This window comes from Toxotes jaculatrix, chromosome 17, assembly GCF_017976425.1.
Source record: "Toxotes jaculatrix isolate fToxJac2 chromosome 17, fToxJac2.pri, whole genome shotgun sequence".
NCBI lineage: Eukaryota > Metazoa > Chordata > Actinopteri > Toxotidae > Toxotes > Toxotes jaculatrix.
The window spans coordinates 9,271,794-9,286,485 of record NC_054410.1 but is presented as its reverse complement, the minus strand read 5'-3'; the positions used below and the strand labels follow the sequence as shown (position 1 = coordinate 9,286,485).

Genomic DNA, 14,692 nt, shown 5'->3' with positions numbered 1-14,692 from the left:
AATAAATACAGCTCCTTAACATGTAAGTGTGTGTGTTACCAGATGATTTAGGATTTTTTTCTCAGCAATAGAATAATTGACATATGATTTGCCTGTTGTGTACATGTGTAGTCAAATTATTCATAAACTAACAAACATTTCTTTCCTTGATGTTTCGTACTGTACATGCACAGTTACATAAACACAGACAGAAAAATGTACTGTAAGAATCATTAATTCAAGACTGAGGACTTGCTGAGTGAGGGAACACTCCTGAACTGTTACAGTATCTGAGAACACTGTGCTTTCCTGTAACTAGGCCAACATGGCACACGCGTGACAAATTCATAACATCCCCACCCACCCCCTCCTCCCACAGGGGAAAAGCATACAGCAACCATTCATAAATGCTGATGCCAACCTGCAGCGGTATACACCGTACAGTAATACAGTATAGGCAGTGACACACTAAATTAATTTTACAGCAGTTGTGCTGTTATGCAGTTGGCAATTCAAACACTGTAGAAAACATTAGCCCATCATGGCTTTGTGAAAATTTGTAAGTCATATTGGTTGTGGTAAATACTTTTGTCAGTCAGTCTTTCATAGGTATTTACACGTAATGCTCTATGTAGAAATTCACTCAACAATAGATAAATATGAGCCAGTGCTGTGTTGCAATGAATGAATGAATTCATCCTAGAATCACCTGTAAAATCTTTCACAAAATCCCTTGCTTTGGTTTCACATCACAAAAACATCATTCGAGTTAGCTTAGAGCTGGACCAGGACCCACCCTTTTAGCTTATCTCAATCTGGATGCTTAGTCCGCACTAGAGTTAGAATGATGGCTGGGTCAGTGGCCAAAATGAGCCAAACCAAAAATAATAAAAATAAAATAGATGTAAGTGAGTTAGTCGGAACTGTACCAAACAGTTGTGAAACTCCCATACTAAACTGTTTTGGCAGTTAGTATACAGGAAATGATGTGGTTTTCGTTGGGTACAGGGAGGGATGTAAATACGTGCCCTGACAGACATCAAACTGCAAATTTTCAAAAGACAAATATTTTTGAAGATTTATGACCTATTTTGTTTTCCAAGATCTTCCTTGAGCTGTTCCACCACCACTACCTCCTCCCACTGCTTTGTGCATTGCATTTAGAGAAGTAGTTTTTAGTACGTACTTTCAAAGTATGTTTAATTTTGTATGTATGTTTAATTTTGTCCTTTATGAACAGAATACATACTTGAAACCTGTTTTGAATTGGTATGGAAGTGGGATACAGCTTCTGGACAACTTCTTAGCTTTAACAGAGGGGATAATTAATCATGTTTTTCCATGAGATTGACAGTTTGTGACAGCAGCAGGCAGGCTATTACACAAGAGAGAACCAGAATGAGGGGAAAATAATTGTAAGGCGCTTTTATATGTAAAAATAGAGTTTAAAAAAACAAAACAAACAATGGAGGGATTGAGCCTCTGAGGAATTGAAACGTGTAATGCTTAATTTATATTTGACAGGAAGAGTGGTGGCACAGAGGGGTCTGCAGCACTAGCTGAGGGTTGCAGAGCACACTGACACATGGGCCACAGCAGGAAAGACTGCAGTGTTTGGCTGATCAGAAATGTACATACCTACAGGACATCCAGTCTGGTGATACATCCCACACTTACTGGACTATGACAGTATGAAGAGAAGGGAGTGGAGAAAGTTTCCTTAGCATTTGAATCTTATGAACTTATTAAAAAAGTCGTCAAACTCTATCTCTAATGAACAATTTTAAATACTATGCAGCAAGCAAAACTGCAAGTCCATTAATTATGTGTATATGCAGTATGTGTACCTGCAGTCTTGTGTGCATGTTTACTGCATACTGCATGTGTATGTGCAAGGGAGAGAAATTCCTTCCATCTGGCTATTGTTTATGAATAACTCCTGCTAGCTTTCAGACACATTTCCCTGTAGAGTTATCTTACAGTGAGACATAGCATCATAAGTTATTGTGGTGAAGAGCATCTGTCAAATGCTGTTAATATAAGAATATTATGGTATGCAAGGAATACATATCACTTCAATTTCTGTATTCCACAGCTAATGAGACAAGACATTAATGAGAGCAGCAGAGATATGTGAATACAAATGATCCAGGAAAAAAAGAGAAAGAAGCTGATGAAGATTCAGCAGATACTTTCACACACAGTGATTTACATTTTCTTTAGCACCATATTAATGCATATTACATGCATGCAAAGGGAGGGTGCTAGAGTCAACCATAGAGCATCTATATGGACCCTCTGATCACTGATAATTACAGCTGAAAGAGAGAAGAAGAAATTAAAAGCTAAAAAGGGAATCTGAGAGCAAAAACAGTGAGTAGATATGATATTAGATATGATTCAGAAAGAAGAGGGAGGGCGTGTGAGGTGTTATACTTCTTGAGTAGATGACTTTTCAGCCTACACAGGGTGAGGAGTGAGCATTGCAGCCTCAGGGAGCCAGGAGGGAAAAGATTTGAGACCAGTGATGATGAGGTCAGAACAGTGTGAGCTAAAAGAGACAGTAGAAGGCAAAGGGAGGTCTGGCATCTGAGACCAAACCATGACCCGGAGGCTTGGTTGCACATGGAGGGGCGCGTTCAGATCTCTTCTCACCCTCTTAGGGTTTTGAAGTGAGAGAAATGACATGAGGTGAATTTGAGGAGCTTGAGGTCGAGGCAGGGTGCAATGCCCTTTGCTGATATTGCTGATCCTGTTCCTTCTGCACTGCGATATACTTCAGCACAGGGAGCAAGACACTTCAGTTGTACTTTTAGCTACCTATCAAAAATATTGTTTTGACATTTATAGAGTTTAATTCAGCTGGAATCTTCAAACAACAGTTTTCGTCTTTACTGATGCTAAGCCGAAGGAAACTCGCTTTTGATGATAAAAATATGTTTCTGTGCTACAAGTGATCCAGATTGGGGTTAAAAATTGTATGTTTTTAAAAATGATATTTATCCACAGATGTCAGCCAATGAGAACAGTGATTCAGAATTAGAATTGTAAAAATGTGGTAGTTTAACAGCAAAAACAAGAGATTTAGTTGATGGTTGAGAGCTTTTCATTTCCAGAGTGACTGACCGTGGGAGCGATTTGCACGACGTCACAATTTGTGACAGTCATTATCACTTCTAATGATTATTTAGAAATGGCAGTAGTTGAAAGGATCTATGCGCGAGCAGGACAGATCGGCGCTATGAATCACATAGCTAGAGTGGCCCTGTGGAAAAACTACTCTTCATCTCTTAGACAGCAGCAAAGACGTTTCTTCATCTTATTGCCGTCTACTTTGCACTTCAGAGATCAAAGTGGATCGGGGTCTTTCTGCTGGCTCTGTATATTAGGAGTGGGTGTAAAGCAGGGCCACCCCCACTGAGCTTCACCCAGAACCAAGTCTTACATGAGTGGAGATTCAATTAAGGGCTTCCATCTCTATGCCTTAAATTTCTCTGTATTGCACAGTGAGGCATGGATGGAACCGTAGGGGCGGCTGACACCAGTAACATATATTCTGAGAACATTGTGATTTGCTCCCCCTCACTCAGGCAGCTGTTTTATACAACTTGTGAAAAGCTCCCAAAATACTGCAGCTCCCAATTAGGTTTGAGTGTGACAATGATTAGATTTCTTCTGGTAAAAAGTGGCATGATTAGATGCTGTATTTATATTTTAATGTGTCATTTTGTCTTTAGACACACTGAAATTTTGTACTTTTTCTCGACAATCTTTGCTTGCATCAACTCCTCCCTTATTATTTCCCATTCAAAGCAGTGAACACTGCATTAATTTGCAGCAGAAAATGAGAAACGTTTATCCATGGAAATTTTTTCTCTGCAGTTCCAAAAAAGGGGAAACCATACACTCAAACTCCTGATTTCATGTTTTCATTTTCAATTCTGTAGGATCTAAACAACTGATAGAATTTTACAAAACTGCAGTGGAGGCATGAGTGTGCAGCTCCCCCCTCTATACAATGATATCTGCCTGGAAGCTAGCACTTCACAAAATGGCAATGGCAAGTTTATGTAGCACATTTGTTGACATGTCATCTCAATGTGCTTTAGGTTGAAAGACAAAAGGCTTTACTTGACTAAGAGAAAACAACCAAAAGAAAAAACAACCAAACAAAGAAAAGGTGGAAGCCAGGGCAGACAAACAGAGAAAGAGTGACTGCCACATGCTTATATAGTGTGATGGGTAACCAGCACAGGTGAGCTGAATCTTCCTGATGACCAGCAGCTCCGCCCCCAGGCTCCTGCAGAGAGAGGTTTTCGACAATAAACAGACCCTTTTCATGACTGATTCTTGACTTTTTATAGCAGAAGTGCAGATGTAATTAATAATCTTAACTAGTAAAGTGCAGTTTGGTGTTCCAGTGCCAGGTATTGTGTATGTGCCTCAGTAGCCTGGTTTAGTATAACATCTAAATGCATCAGAGCCATCACTGATGACTTTCACCTGTGCGTTTCCTGCCATGATGAGCCAAAATGTCCTCCATGAATAAAACCTGCTTTCTCTTTGCTTACAAAACTGTTTGCGTGTGTCTTGGCACAAGGGGGAGCTCGTTCAAAAATCTCCCACTGTGGCCCATCATACCGGCAGCCACTGCTGAAGAGGTGACATGTGACTCCACTGGGTGTGTTTTAATTGAAACTGCTCACGATGTAAAATACATGAGGAAGCGCAGCAAAGTTTGTGACATTGCACAGCAAGAAACCTCCATTGCTATAGCTTGGCATGTTCTTTGGTGTAAACTGTACCATAAAACACATGCTACACAGAATCTAGCTTATAAATATTTAAAATAGCTGCTCGTATGAATAATAAACAGCCCTAGGCTTCGGTGAAAAAAATGCCTTTTTCTGTAAATTTTGAAAAGTATCTTGAAATGAAGACATGAATGGTTAATTCACTGAGTTCAAATATATCAAGATAAAGTGAAATGAGTGTATTTTAGCGCAGGTTTTGAACAACTCTACCATAATATTTGATCTGAGCTTCTTAAGTCCTTGTTTTGGGAGCAAAGTGGGGTGTAGTCAGTACATTTTCTGGTAGATTAAAGAAAAAAAAAAACTGACTTCTTGTCAGGATGTAAGTCTTAACTTTCCAGCTCCATTTATTCCTCATCCTCTGTCAGAGGACTAAACATGACAGTTGTCATGTTTTGTTTTAGGATTTCTTTCTTTATTCCCATGTGAACTGAGTCTTTGAGCTTGGGAAGTCACAGACCAAAGCACAGCAGAGAGACGTAAAGACAACGACAGACTTACACAACAAAGACATACACTTACATGTATCAGGAATCGCTGGTGGAAAAGAACGTTTAGAGTTGCAGACATGTCACACACAGACACACACACACACACACAATCTAATGTAGTCTTTTTTGTCTCTCTCTCACCTTTTTTCTCTTCAATTAAAAGTCTTGTCTGTGTGATCATCTGACACTGCATCTCAGTTCTCATCTGGCAGGAATAAGAAATCACTCTTTGTTTGTGGTGGATTTTAATATTTCATTGCTGATGAATTTAGTTTCATCACATATTTCAAGTCATCACGCAACTCATCAGTGAGTAACAATCCCCGATGTGAACTTGCATTATTTCCACCACTTGCCATGTTTTAAAGAATGTTTTCTCAAGCCTTTATTCTTCATTCTGATTTTTTTTTGCACTGCTATGTGTGTAGATAAGGTGTTAAAATCCATCACACTGAGGTCAGATACATCATTGGGAAAAAAATGTATCATTCATGATATCAAAGAATTATAATAAACTTTCTCCTGCGCTGCAGAATTTCCATTCAGCTGAGAGATTGACCAGGGTGTCAAGCGAGGATCACCTGGGCTACACTTGTTCAATTGAGTTATAAGATTTATTAAAACATGCTGCTGGGCTGCTGAGACGGGGAAAATCAATGGAAGCGCAGCTGTAAATCTGACCAGCAGGAATCAGGCCTGAAACTAGAGGTTTCACCACTTTTGTGCGGGTGAACAAGCCTCCTTAAAACCTCTGTAAATCTCCCTCCAGATTTAAGGCATGACAAGATCAATATGCTACAGTGTAGTATGGTACAGGCCATATCTATTGTTTTCACTAAGTGACTGCTATTGTATAGAAGGAGTGGCTGCTTTTTTCTGCTGGCCACTACACAACAGAGATGAATCGTTTGATTTTTTCCAAAACTGTAATCCCATTTTATTTTCCTGTTTTGTTGTGTCAGGAATTGCATGTAATGCACACTATAGATAACAACTCTTGTAAAAAAAACAAAAAAAAACAAAAAAAACCAAAAACAAAAACAAAACAAAACAACTTTCTACCACTTGAAAGTTTAACTTTGCTCTTTTTCACAAAAAATAAAACAAGGCCAAAACTAAACAAAAATGGGGCAAAGTTTGCTAACTGTCAGGATTATGGTGTGAAGGCAGTCACAGTGGAAAACGTTTTCCTGTTTTGCATTTTGTTGACCAAAAGTAGCTGAATTATTAACTTGAATAATCAAGAGACTTATCTTAAAAGTTTTGGATTATGTAAATTTGTGTGTTTTTCTGTAACACTGTTTCGCAGTACAGACTATTTTAGCTGACAGCTCAAAGATCCCAGCAAAAGGAAAACACTGCATGGTGTATGATTGTGTCTGAATTTGCTCCCTGGTTAATTCTATATATAGTGCCCTACATTTACCATCATACTGTTTTATTTGAGTGTCTTTATATAATTCCCTACATTAGAAAGAAAAAATAGCATTCATGCCACTCTGTGCTAACAATCCGACAATGCGATGTGATGCACTACACCTGTCAGTAATGATGCACCACAACAAGGACTCATTAACTGTTCAAAAACTGTCCCCGTGTTGTGATCGCCAGGCAGTAAACATTTGTCAGTGTGGATTAAATGAGCGCTGCCCGTTCATTTTGATGGTTTAATGTACGTGCTGAGACCCACCTGTGGCAGCAGGGTGGTGACTGAGCACTGAGGCAGCGAGAAGCCAGCAAGCTCATCGGAACAACAAGTCACATCTGTGTGCAATTACATCGTGTAGCTGCTGCAGGATGAGCTGCTGTGTACTGCTTTCAGCTTGCAGACAAAAGCCCTGTTTGGACAGGATCTTCTCCTGACAGTTTGACATGTCACAGCAGGAAAAGCACAGGTGAAATTAATGATGGCTGAGAAGCATTTAGCTGCTTTGTTTCCACAGTGCTGGTATAATGCGTGCTGACTCACTGTCGCAGCTTACTGGGACACTTGAATAGAACAGAACAATCATGATTGTTATGTCAGTGGCACCTGTGCTTTCCCTGTGAAGTCAAAATGTCTGCTGGGAAACAGGCCTATTCATTTTTGAGGCTGAAGTGTATAATGAAATATTTTCATGGCTCACTGAAAATTCGCAGACCTCTGTGTCTGTCATAGAAATGGATTGCATTTGTCACTCAAGCTTGTTTTTGTTAAAATATCTGAGTCTGTGGTGGTATTGCATAAAAACTAGGAAAATAAAAGTAGCACAGATTCATGAGCTACAGTTTATTTCTTGGCTTGTGCTACCACTGAAATCCATAACATTGACGAAGTATTAACACTACTTTGTTGTGCTGCAAGCTGTAAAACTTAAATCTAGCACAGACTTTAAAAAGCTTTTTTTTTTTTTCAAATATATCAAAACTGGGGAGTCATTTTTCTACAATCAGGGGGCTTTGTTCATGTCAAAGTTGAATAAACATGTCATGTTATCATCTGCCGCTTATCTGGGTCCAGGCCCAGGTCGCGGGGGCAGCCCGCCCAATTCACAATGCACCGAAGGCCTATGGCACCTCCACGGGTGGTGAGCCCATGGGAGGTGGTGCCACCCAGAGTGGGATTCAAACCCACGACCCTGAAAGGTTGAGTCTCATGCTCTACCAACTGAGCTAACCAGGCAGCTAGTTGAATAAACCCAGAAGCAAAAAGTTGTTCAAATCAGTACTTTTCAGAGGTTACAACATTTTTTTAAGTGCAATCTTGTGTGTTTTTTAAAAAAAAACAAAAATAGAAATCCTGCAAAACTGGGGATGACATCATGTGGAGTCAAATGTGAAGCCCCAGAATACATTGAGAAAGCAGCGCTTGTCCAGGCAGCACAGCAGTCAATAGGGCGGACATGTTTGTGAAAGTTAAGAAAATCGACAGCTGGGGGTTTACATTGATTGTGCGTGTGATGTCAAGCACAAAGTCCATTCTTTACACTGCAGGGGTCCGCCTCTGTGCCTGTTTTCTTCAATACACTTTGTTTTCTCCAGTACACCTTCAAGTTTGTTCTTCTCAAGGACATAAGTATCGACTTAGATTTGAGACTGACCTGATATTGTCCCCTGGGTGCAGAAAGCCAACTGATTTTGTCTTAACAGCCATGCTTCAGTGCTTTTGTGGTTAGGTATATGTTTTGGTTTCTCTGCTATCCAAAGACACTTATTTGGATCTTTCTTGTTTGTTCCAAAGCTATTTCGCTGAGCACTTACCGGTGGCGACATCCCACAGGAGGCAATTACAGTCCATTCTATTTCACAATTACTGTGATCATCCATGTAGGATGGCACAGCTCTAAGAACAGCTGGGACGAATAAATCAAAGCTGTGAGAACAGAGCAGGTGGAGTCGTACAGTGAAGATCCTTTCACTGTATGACGACTCCTGCTAGTTTGGGGTTTCACTGCGTGGAGTGTTGCACAGGTGTAGCCATCACTCAGAGCCAAGAAGGCGTGGAATATACAAATCAGTAGGTTCCTCTTGTACTAGTTATTGGAGGGAAGTTATTGTCCAATTTTTTGCCTCTAATCGCTTTCATTTCACTCATCATTTAAGTTATCAAATCCAGTGTGGTAAAATGACGAGGATATTGAGGGTTTGAAAATATAAACATCAAAGAGTTCTATCAGTGCAGTGGAGTGGACTCTAATTTTGTGCCGGTCAGAGGACTGAAAAAAAGCAGTGGCTATATATCTTTCCAAAAACAATGTCCTGCTGCTTTCACCTTTGCAAGGGGAATACTTAGTCTTTAGTTTGTGTGGTCCGAAAGCTTAGTTGCAAAACACTTAATACCAAGCTGTTTGTGGTGTTGGACCCATTTAGCTGGTGGTTTACTATTATGCTGGAGAGGCGAATGTTTACGGTTTCCAGGAAACTTTGGTTAGCCATATCACTTTATAACTGAACTCACTCATCCATGTACACTTCCTAGCAGTAATGCTAAGGGGAGGACCTTCATTGCCCACATAAGTGCTCAGAGGCTTTGGGTCGCTCCTTCTTGAGGTCTCTATCTCTCTCTGTTCCATTAGTGCTCCACCACTTGCTGCGCCAACCTCATGTGCATGATCAACATGGGAACTGTAGGCTTGGATGAATGGATGGCAGATCATCCCAGAATATACTGACATGTAATCGAAATACTCCTCTACATCTGTATACACAGGCACACCATCTCTGCCAAAAATAGTAAACCTGGGCAATCAAATATTTAGATTCAGGCCTACTACTGGAATATTTTTGCACACACTCCCAGTATCCGCTTCATTTTATTCGGTACACTTCCCCATTTATGCAAACAGCTCACTCCTTTGGACAATGAGTTACTTATAAATAAAACATAAATATAAAGAATGCAGACAGGGTTGAGAGCTTCAGTTATCGTCCGACTGAACGTTGGATTAGGCAAGATGCAGCTTTGAATACAGCATGAGGTTTGCAGCATCGTAGTGTCTGACGATCACAGAGTGGTTAGATTTTTAAAAATAAGAAAGCATGTTGATGAGAAAGGTCAGAGGAGCGCCTTCAAGGTCACAGACACCAAAATAACCTTTTAAGATTTAAATGACAGAACAGATTTTTCCAGCCTGAATTTGTGATGCAGATCAATGCAATGTCAGAAAAATAAAATGTTATCTCTTACAACATTCTTCAGGAGTTTAAAACTGAAGGGCAGTTTAGACAGTAAATATAAATATTCTTTCCTGGTATTTGGCAAAGTTTTTCTGTTTTTGTAATAGACCGGAAATTCTGATGCAGTGGTAAAATGTTTGCTTACAAGAACATTTCTCACATAGGACATTACAATGCAAACAAAGAAATATGTCTAAAATATCATACACAGTTCAACACATTTCTTGTAAATTTAGATTTTGTAAATTTTGATATGTTTTTGGAGTAGGTTCTTTCTTTTGATATGTTTATATCTCTGGCTTAGTTGGATAGTGGTGACCATTTTTAAATATTTTGATTCAAGGGAAATCTAACTGGGATCAAAAAGTTCTTCATTTAAGTAAATTGGTGGTTTGGAGTCACTGTGTAGATGTTTTTCATCAGTGTGTCTTTTCCGTTGAGGCTGACTTCAAATGGCTTAGCATCAACATGTAATGGGCATAGCAATTTCTGATATGAACATGCTCATAACAGAGAAAAGAAATGTTAAAATGCATGACAGATATATATATATATGATATGCTGTAGCAGGAAAGATCAGAGATCAGAGTTATAGTGCCTGAATGGGGGGCAGGGAGAGCCAGGTTGGTGACTTCCTGCATGCCTGTCTGCCTCCATCATGCTCATGTGAACAGCAGGCGCTCCACAGGATGTGTCATGTCATTATTCACCACCAGGGGCCAATGAGCAAAGAGCAGCAGAATGTTTCTAAACAGTGTTTTCCCCCCGTGTCAGGGAAGCCCTGATGTATATTTGTGCGTGGGTGAGTGCGTGCGTGTGTGTTTTTGCATTAGCTTGTGAGTACATGGGAGAGAGAGAGAAAGAGAGGGTGAATAAGTGGGAGTGTGAGATGAGCTGAAGGTGAGCAAATGAGCAAGCAAGAGAGAATTTCTGTGTATGTGAGCTCTCAACATCCCTCTGAGGTATTTTTAGCATTGTTTTTCAACTATCTTCAGCGGAGTCTGTGTTCCAGTCTGAGCGTGGTATGGGTCTCTCATGCATTTCTCAGTTACACACCCCGCTATGGAGACACTCACACACACACACATGAAATACTTAAGTTTCTTCTGCTCCAATGGCTAACCTTCATAGGGCTCTGATTGTCCCAAGCAATAAATCATTTTCACTTGCCACATCTGAAATATTCATTCCATGTTAATCAAGCACTACTTCCTAAATACACGCATGTGCAAAGACACACACAGACACTCAGCTGTGAGACAGAGACAGAGTGGGATCCTGCATGTCTGTGTGGAAAACCTAGTAACCATTTACTAATGATGTTACTGCTCATTTCTTTTGATATAGCACTCAAACCAGTTAATGCATGACCAATAGGAGCAAATCTGGTGTGCTGTGATTGGTTGGAAAGGCAAGACCTTGATTGGAGGTCTGACTCAGTTCACTGGAACTGTGAAGTAGTTTGTTTTTATCACGTTTAAACCACAAATGTCAGCCTCATTATGATGCAAGAAGAAAAGTCAGGGGGTCACTAAATTCATTAGGAGTCATCTGGGCACTATAAATGACTTTAGAAATGGCAAACAGACCAACATTGCCATAAAAAGGTATGTTTTTCAATGGGGTTCAGGGCTATACTCCAGGATTTTAAGACTACTCAGGTCCTAAGTCAAAGCTCCCTCCCTCAGGTTCCAAAAGGAGAGTCTCTAGAATTGTACTTACTTTATTTAGTTAGTTAGCTGTTAAAATATTTTTTCTGCACTTTTCTTTAATTGATTCTCAAAGACATTTCTCAGCTGCTGATAAAAAGAACCCACTGTTTTCCAGGACACGTTATAGAGTATTATTAGGGAATTCCAGACCCATAAAACAAACCATTTTATTTCCCAACATGGAAATGGTCTCTTCACACTCCAGGGAATTCTAAAGGAAAAATACTGAACCCTTCATTTTTTGTGGGCCTTAGCGTGGTCACATTTAATTATAGTCTAACACCACCCACCATTTATAAAGTTTTAGCTCCCCCCAGGTGACCATAACCCTCAATTTCAGTGAAAAAATACAGCGGACATTACCTTAGAATATTCAGTAGTAGCTATGGCTCTAGTGGCCAGTGACTGGAAAAGCAAAACCTCATGTGACATGTGTCATCTCCTCTCCTTAAACTCTTCTTAAAACACACAGGTTGTCTACAAGTGCTAAAATTGAAATATATTTGGAGTACTATATAAACTTTTCCATTCTTTTAACACTTCCCTCATAGATCCCAGTTATGACGGGAGCCTTCATGGACTCCTCACCCAATGACGACTACAGCGGCGAACACTCGCTCTTCAACTCCTCGGCCAGCGTCCACGCCGCTGCTTCGGCCGCCTCGGTACAGGGCCAGCAGGATGAGTCGCAATCCATGTCCAGCGATGCCATCTGGCTCTGGATCGCCATTGTTGCCACGATCGGAAACATAGTGGTGGTGGGCGTTGTCTACGCCTGCACTTTCTGATGAGCATATGCTTACAAAGACAAACACGCACACATCCTGCTTATTCTGGATCTCTGGACCCCTGAGAGAGGCCATGCTTTGCAAATAACCATACTCTCTATGTCTCTATGTCTCTATGTCTCTGTCTTTCTTTCTTTCTCTCCTTCGCACTTGGCTTTTGGAACAGTTTGGGCCCCTGAGGGTGTGGAAGTTGGGATACCTGACAATGACATATGGACAACTATATTTCTTCATCAGAGGGAAAGACTGGGACTTGGCTGCATTTGTCAGCACCAAGTGATTTTGGGTACAACTGGAAGTTGGAGAGGAAGCCTTTGTGTACAACAGCTCTTTAGTTAAAAACAGAAACAACAGACCTGTGCTTTCAACCAAGAATCAAAAGAACTTTTTTTTTTTTAGCTTAAGTTTGTTTCCATGTTTCTCCTCAGACAACAGCCTCACTTGTAATGCAGACAGAAGAATGGAGATTAAATGGTGCTTAAGATTCGAGCTGATCTGGGCCATCTTAAACATGCACCAGATAGTTGCTAAGCAATTTAGGCCAGTGCTGTTTAATTATGCGGCTGAACGGAGATGGAGAATGTTAAAACATTTAGAAAGTACTGGGATTATTTTCATGTCAGGCAGCCCTAAGGGCCAGGATGTTAGTGCTCATTTAAGGACCTATTTCTGGATGAAACATAGTATGGACACTGTTCATTAGTGAATATAGTATGTTTCTAAACAATTTTACGGACAGGAAATAGAGAACAGGACATTGTTTTCTGCAATATTAACTCAATTATACACAATGAATGATGACTCTATAATTAGATTTTGTGTTAAACTAAGTCAACCCCTTTAAAATGAATGGTCTTATTGTCATCTACCTAAAGTAATATCGACCAGGGATTATTAGAAAATCTAATTGTATTGTCATGATCTGTTCAGTTATGTTTGGATATTATCTACAGCTGTTAATAAAATAAAAAATAGAAGCACAAATTAAATCACATAAATGCACCCTTCTTTACTCATTCACCTAATTACTTTTGTTGATTTTTCTCAAAACAGAACAGTCTGTAAAATTTATTTTTTTTCATGACAGAAACATTACTGTCAACAACAGAAAATGAAAGTTCTTGTTATTACTGATATGTTTGGGCAGATGTGGAAAAATGGTTAATGTATGTCTCCAAAAGTGACGTAACACTGACCAGATCTCTAGTGAACTTTGTGATGAATATCTGCCAATGTGAGTGGGGAAGTGATGCCTCATTTTGAAATGAAATTTTGTTTTATATCAAGCTGCTGTCCACTAAATTAGTTTTGTGTTACTGTGGAATCTGGAGGCAGTTCGTCTCCATGGCAACTAATCTTCATACTAATTGGGAACAATCACTTAACTTCTTTCAGTCTCAAGCACTAACCTGTAACCACAGATGCATTTAATGCTTTTCAAAAAGAAAACAATAAAACATTTTACTATACAGGGCACTGCATTTTTACAAATATAGTTGGTGAAATTTGACTTCGAGTCTGCTAACTGATGTTTGTGCTTTGCTTACATAGTTTTTTCCTTTTTATGACAACTGGCTAGAAAGGAAAAGTGAATAAATATACTATTCATTTTGGGGTTTTTTTTCAACTGTGCAATCAAAGTAAAATGTTTTATCTGTTAACTGGTCTTTCTATATTTAGACAAACTCTTAGAGAGAAATATAAAAAGAGAGTGCTCTTTTTTTCAGTGACAAATATTCTCCTGGGATTTAGAAGACAATATTAATGTGCTTTAGATTAAAGGATACAAACCTGTCTTGTAAACACCATATCTGTTAAAATGGTCATACACTGCAAACGACATTACTAGCTTAAAGCATTAACTGTACCATGTAAGGAGAAATTCAGACACACTAGTCTAATCTCTTGTCATTATGTGTGTATACAATGTTCAAAGAAGGACTTTTCAGACCTGTTATTTTTAATAAATGGTCGATGTAGAAATATTTAGACATGTTGTAAACCACATACACAATGCTCCTTTTGTAAAGACATGCTACTATTAAAATTTCTGTATCAATGCACATTGTTTTTTTTCCTCTATTGATAAAAGAGCCATTCATGTTCTCTGAAACAGTTCATCAGGACTGAAAGTAATGCACAGTAAAAAAAAAAAAAAAAAAAAAAAAGAAAGAAAAGAGACTGGTGGCTGAATAGCAGACTTTTGACTCACTCATCATCAGTGGTTGATGGTGCGAGGATGTGTTTTACCT

At 39.4% G+C, this 14,692-nt stretch overlaps 1 protein-coding gene across 2 annotated transcripts in view; it reads left to right on the top strand.

Moving 5' to 3' along the window:
• LOC121197505 (uncharacterized protein C14orf132) overlaps positions 1 to 12,440 on the top strand; it is a 55,228-nt gene extending 42,788 nt beyond the window's left edge. For both annotated transcript variants that reach the window (XM_041061147.1, XM_041061148.1), the window contains exon 2: positions 12,204 to 12,440. In XM_041061147.1, coding sequence (XP_040917081.1) covers positions 12,204 to 12,440 — 237 coding nt within the window. The remainder of the gene's footprint in view (positions 1 to 12,203) is intronic.
• The last annotated feature ends 2,252 nt before the right edge of the window (positions 12,441 to 14,692 follow it).